The sequence below is a fragment of the Vidua chalybeata genome, chromosome 5 (assembly GCF_026979565.1).
Source record: "Vidua chalybeata isolate OUT-0048 chromosome 5, bVidCha1 merged haplotype, whole genome shotgun sequence".
Lineage (NCBI taxonomy): Eukaryota > Metazoa > Chordata > Aves > Passeriformes > Viduidae > Vidua > Vidua chalybeata.
The window spans coordinates 27683378-27689377 of record NC_071534.1 but is presented as its reverse complement, the minus strand read 5'-3'; the positions used below and the strand labels follow the sequence as shown (position 1 = coordinate 27689377).

Here is a 6000-nt window from a genome sequence, read left to right as displayed (position 1 = left end):
TCCCATGTAAAAAATTCAGCTCATTACCATACCTGGCCATTTCACAAAAATCTCTAGCAACTACTGTAATTAGAAATTGACTGCTGGTTCATTCTTTATATTCTTAGACCTGAAATTTGTGACCTGCACTCTTTAAGAGGTGCTGAATTTGTTGAAGATACCTCTAGCTGTGGCTGTTTTCTGTTGCTTTCAAGGGGTAAGATTTTTACTGGTAGCTGGTCAGAAACCTGGCAGTTTTCATCCTGTGGGCTCTGCTGCTGTTTGTTCTTTTCTTGCTGGTTGGTTTCTCAAACTGATTTGAACAGAGTGGCTGTAGAAAATGGATGGTTATCTTGATCCTGGTTGCCACAAGTCAGAAAAATGTCACCTGTAAATATTTAATGAACCTTTGTGCAGCTGACCTGATCAAGAACTGAGTAATGATGTGGTTGCAGGAGTTGTGGCTTCTGTAACCCGGATCTGCAAGGAGAAAGAGAGCAGCTTTCCTTTGCTAGAGTTTGTCTTGTTGCTTGCTTTGTTCTTTGGTATTTTAAGTAAGTGGTGTTTGTTTGGAGCTCTGCCTTAGCAGCCACCTCCTTCTTAGCTGGTTTGGTTTTCTCTGTAGGTTTTCCTCCTTCTTAGCTGGTTTGGTTTTCTCTGTAGGTTTTCTATGTGTGTTTTCTGCATAGGCTTTCTGCTCCTCGTAGAAAGAGAGCAGAATTCTCAGTGAATAAAAGCTGAGCTCTTCTCTTCCCAGTATGTGCAGACAATAACCCCCCCACCCTTTTATGTTCTTGTAGATTTTTGGTCAATTTTTGCACTCTCCCCTTGTGCTGCAGGGTGAGTTCAAGCCCACTTCAGAAGAGTGGGGTGAGGAAAGGGTCTTACACAAAAGAAATAAAAAATGCTCTCAGAATTACATGAGTTGGAACTTAATAATACTATTATATCTGTTCAAAGAGAAAAGTAATGAAGCATGGAGAAACAGCCTTGATTTTCAGCAGGCTGGTAACTATTGAAGTCCACCATTCAATTCCTCCAGGGAGTATGGGATAAAGTTAGGATAGCTGTGTCTGTATCATGTTCTTGTAGGTTTTAAGGTGCTTTCCCCAGTGCCTAATTTCTGGTGTAGTGTCAGTCTGTGGGCAGCAACATGTGACACATTAGACTGCTGTCCCATGTGTTGTATCAGCACACTGAATAATTAATATTCTCTGGAAAGGATTAGTTTCCTCCACTTTTGTCTCTTCCTTCTTGGTAACCTGTATGTGCTGCCAACCTCTAGCAGAACCTTGCTATTTCAGATTTCCTTTCCCAAGAAGAGCTGGTGCTGTAGCACAAACACATCAGTATGGTCTCTATGCCATTGGCTGCTACCATGCAAAGCAAATTTCCTTACAAAGTCTTGGGTAATTGTTTCAGAGATCTTGAAGCTCAAAACTTACATGTAGCCTTGAACACTAATTTTAATAATGTGCCAGTAACTGGGCAGTTTCCAGTATTGTGTTTTATATTTATATTATAGCCCCAGAAATGGCTAGATTTGTGTGTCAAAATATTTCAGTGGCCAAAGAAGTCTTCCAGCATACTTATGAATTGTCAGCAGCTCTGTGTCTCACAGCAGCAATTGTGCCTCAGTACCAATGATAGAGAGCTCCTGGGGAAGTGCAGAGGGGAGAGGGACACAGCTTTATATGGTGCAGGAAGAGTGGAAACCACTGGGGAAAGCAGCGTGCTGTTTACCCAGGGTGCCTCAGTTTGTATGAGTGCTTTACCCAAGGGGAAAGGATAGAAGTGTGTGCCTGTGCAACTTCTTCTTTAAATATTTCTGCCTGAGAAATGTGTTAGGGTGAGAAAATTCAGCCCAGTACTCTTGGTCAAACACCAGTCCTTGGGAAGCCCCTTGTTCTCATCATGCTCAGCAAAGGAAGCTGCACGATCGCCTTCTTCTAAGGTGGCCTTCATTTTGTTGGTTTAAAAGGTGAACACGGGTCTCCCTTTAGATTTCTCACATGGGCAAAACATTCATTTAGTGCCCCAGCCCCAAGAATCTAGTCCCTGCAGTGATTTTAGAAGGTGCTAATCTTAGCCAGCAGGGTGATGAGGAGCCTTTTGTTAAAGGGATTAGCACAAGGCCACAAAAGCTTTGAGAGGAAGAACACATCCAATGAAAACATGGAGGCTCCTGGATCAGGAACTGACCTTTACAAATTTCACAATCTGCATCTCTGGACTGGCACTGAGGAATTGCTTTGATAACAGTGCCTGGCAGTACAAACAACAAGTTTGTACTTCTGGTTGGGCTTGCCAAAGTGGAAGGTAGCAATTCAGGTACTGGCAATTTCGTTTTAGCTGTTCTCTTTGCTGCTGAAGGTAAATATCAGGCTGACTTATTTCACAATAACTAACTTAAAATAACTACTTCTTGCAGGAGATCTTTGGTAGTGTAACTTCTGTTGCACTTTCCCCGCCCCCTAATCAAACTCCAGCAATTTAATAAACTTTAAAGGAACAAACCTGGTGAAATCACCATATTTTTTCCTATTTTTGTTGCTGTTATGCATATTAAATGTTGGGAAATTCTTCTGGCTTTGTTTTCCTTAGAGGGCTAGTCTGGGCTCTCCTGAGTGAGGACTGGATGACTTGTGCTGCACTGGTGCTGGCTCTGTGAGTGGATGGAAGTGGCTGCCACAAGAGGTGATGTCGCAAGGGCGGTCTAGGAGAGAGAGAACACGCCAGGAAGTCCAGTTCTGGTTCCTGCACAAGGCAGCATGGAACTGTCCATTAGTGTTGAGCTGACCCCGCAGCACCCGGCCGTGCCTGAGCTGCAGATAAGCACTGAGCAATGCCCAGCTTTTTCAATCCTAAGTATTTGGCAGCTTGTCACTTTTAAAGAACAATGGAATGTGAGTGTTGCCCCGGCTTGGCAGGAACACAAGTCTTAAAATGCCATAATTTCCCTTTGCCTGGGATTATTTTTACTGCCGGTTGATGAGCGCTCTGGGACCGAGCTGGGGCAGGCACCAGCGTGCTCCGTGCGGCTGCCCAGAGCTGCGGAGTTCTGGTTTTCAGGAAGTGCGTTCTGACCTAGCTTCACCGAACGGGTACCCTGGGCCGCGCTGTCCCGGCTGCGGAGCCGGGGCCGCCGCGGGTCCCTCCCTGAGGGCGGCCCGGCCTTGGGCGGGGCGGCGCGCGCCGGCCGCAGTCTTGTCGCTGTCCCATTGGCCGGCGCGCCCGCCGCTCCGCCGCGCCATTGGCCGCGCGTGCCACGCCCACGTTCGCGGCCGCGGCCTCTCGGGGCCCGCGCGCCCATTGGCCGGCGCCCGGCGCTGCTCGCTCCCGATTGGCGGGCGCGGCGGCGGGGGCGGGGCGGGGGCGCGGCGCGCAGCTGGCGGGGGTGACCCGCCCGGCCACGCCCGGGCGCTGCCGCCGGCCGAAGGAACGCGCCGGGGCGGGGGCGAGCGCGCGGCTCCGCGGCCCGGGGCAGCGGCGGGGGCAGCGTCCGGCAGTGGCGCGGCAGACGGACGGACCGACCGACAGACAGACCGACGGGCCGGCGCGGGTGCCTGCGGCCGCCATGGAGGTGTGCGAGAGCGGCGGGGAGCAGCCGCCGCTGCTGCACTGGGACCGCAAGCTGAGCGAACTGTGCGAGCCCGCAGACCCCGACACGCTGCTGAACCGCACGGTGAGGAGCGGCGGGAGCGGGCGGCGGCTGCTGGCGGAGCCGGGAGGCCGGGGCTGGGATGGCTGAGACGCCGCCGTGGGCGGCCGCGTTTCGGGGGCCGTGACGGGATTCCTCGGGCTCCCCGTGGGCGTCCCGGTCGGGTCGGCACCGGGCGGGTTTGGCCAACAGGTGCTCCCCGCGCCCCTCGCCGTGACTGCCGCCCCTCGGGGGCTGCACCCCCGGGGGCCTAAGTGTTCTCGGGCAGGCCTTGGGGTCCCCTGTGCGCCGCGGGGGCTCAACCCCCTCCCCTCCGAGCCTGGCGGCGGCTCCCGGTGACCGAGGTCCCGCAGCCCCACTCCGTCCGTCGCCGCTTCCCCCTGCCCTGCCGGGGCTTCTTCAGCTCCCTTGGCGTTGCCGCTTCTCTCGGGCGACCGCTCAGGAGTCGCCGGCCGTGTCTTCTTCTTCAAGACCAGACCGTCCCGGCTCTGTCCCTCTCCCCAAGCGCAGGAAGGAAATGACAGAAGTTTCGATGTTTTTGTTGTTTGTTTTTTGGCTGGAATACCCATATTTTGGCTTGCGCAAAACGCATAGTTAGGAGAGTTCCGAGGAAACGTGTCTTGTTATCTCTGCTCTGTTGGTTCACTGTTACTCAGGAGGCTTCTCTCAGGCACAGCGGTACACCTCTGTAAAGCCCTGTAGGTGTGAATCCCGAGTGGGAGTCTGCCGGAGCACCTCGGGATAGCAGCACAGAAGTGTCCTCCAGTCCGCTGCTGGTGCGAGGCATGGGGCGCCCACGCTCGGTGTGGTTGTCGAGCACATGCTTGGATGGCGACCCAGAGGAATATGGTGGTGGCCACTGGCATGTGGCATTGCCCTAGGGATGGCGCTTGGCAGGGGCTGCTACGGGCTCCGCGTTTCTTCCTTGCACCCAAGAGGGTGATGTGTAAATACAGCCCTGGAGTGAGGCACTCGGCTCTTCCTGGGAGCAGCGGTGATCCCACAGCCACTGCCTCAGTGCTGATCTTGGCGTTAGGCTTGTAAAGTAAACAAGGAAAATCTTATTTGTTGTGTGTGGTAGTCTTACTGATCCGGGATCGCGTCCGTCACAAGCTCCAATCCTCGTTCCAGCAGGAAGCGAGCCTGCTGCACGCCTGACAGTCTTTAAACAGTGTTTGGCTTCTTTGTCTTTGAAAGTCTTGGGCTTTCTTGCGCAATGTGTATCTTCTGGTAGATCCGGGGAAAAGCAATCGTGTTATGGTGGCTCGGGCTTTTAAAAGAGCCAGCAGGAGCACTTAACAATGGAAAGCTCTTCCTTCAAACAGCTGTTTTCTCGTGTTTTTTTTTCTTTATCAACAAGAATGTTGTGAATAAAATGAGAGGCTCTTTGGAGAGTGTTCCCCTTCAGATTTTACAGTTGTGCTGGCATACTTCCTCTGTTTGGATCCTTGTGATGAGAATACAGTTGCCACTCTTAACTTTTGTTTTCTTACTCAGTGCTCTCATGTCTTCTTTAATTAGTGCTTTGAATGAGATCTTACACTTGGGCTAGAAATTGTGGCTGCAGTGACATGGATATGTGTCTTTTCTGCCCTATCTCAAGGAACCTGAGAATTAAGTGTGTCTTGATAAAGAAAATATACTGTTTGTCTGGCGGATGGAAATGGGATGCTTCTCCCTTTTCTGTTTTCAAGTTTTATTGGGGATCTTCAGCTTTGAATGCTATGAAGATGAGCATTTTGTAAGGGACTTTTTGCTGGATCTGCAAAATCTCGGGCTGTGATGACCTTTTTTGGGAGTAACACTGCGACTGATTTGTTTGTGTTTGCTATCTTGCTGATTGGGTCTTTTTAGGAGTTTAAGATTTCTTCACAGACTCTCTTGAAGCCAAATAAAAAGTATGAAATAAATTTCTCTTTTTGGTTTTTTTGTGGAATTCTTCTGAAAGAAGTTTCAGGAAAAAAAGCCCAACTAAATGCTCTAAAGTAGGTGTAGTGAGGTATTGCAATCTTTAAAGAAGAAAAGAATGTTTATGAAATTGACATTCTTTAGAGTGAGAAAACCCCACACTTGTGCCTGTTGAGCTTTTTCTTTTTACGAATGTGCCCTGCCATGTGGAGGAAAATACCTTGCTTGATACCATGAAACACAAGGTCTCTATTTACCTCTGGCCAAAACTTTATAGAATCGTTTGAAAAACCCAAAACAAACAGAACTCTCTGGATGAAACATCTGTTCTTCTCCTGGGCTGTGCTTTCCGTCTGGGAGGACTGGTTTGGCTCAGTTACTCTGCTGTTTGTAAACTTACTGCCACAGTAAACTGCTGGGTTTTACTGGAAAGATGGGGATGATGAGGAGAC

At 50.4% G+C, this 6000-nt stretch overlaps 1 protein-coding gene across 2 annotated transcripts in view; it reads left to right on the top strand.

Annotated features, from left to right (window-relative positions):
• Nucleotides 1-3440: 3440 nt before the first annotated feature.
• The window catches only part of CREB3L2 (cAMP responsive element binding protein 3 like 2), a 75066-nt gene continuing 72506 nt past the window's right edge, over nucleotides 3441-6000 (top strand). For both annotated transcript variants that reach the window (XM_053942822.1, XM_053942821.1), the window contains exon 1: nucleotides 3441-3664. In XM_053942822.1, the coding sequence (XP_053798797.1) occupies nucleotides 3557-3664 (108 nt within the window). In that variant the 5' untranslated portion in view covers nucleotides 3441-3556. The remainder of the gene's footprint in view (nucleotides 3665-6000) is intronic.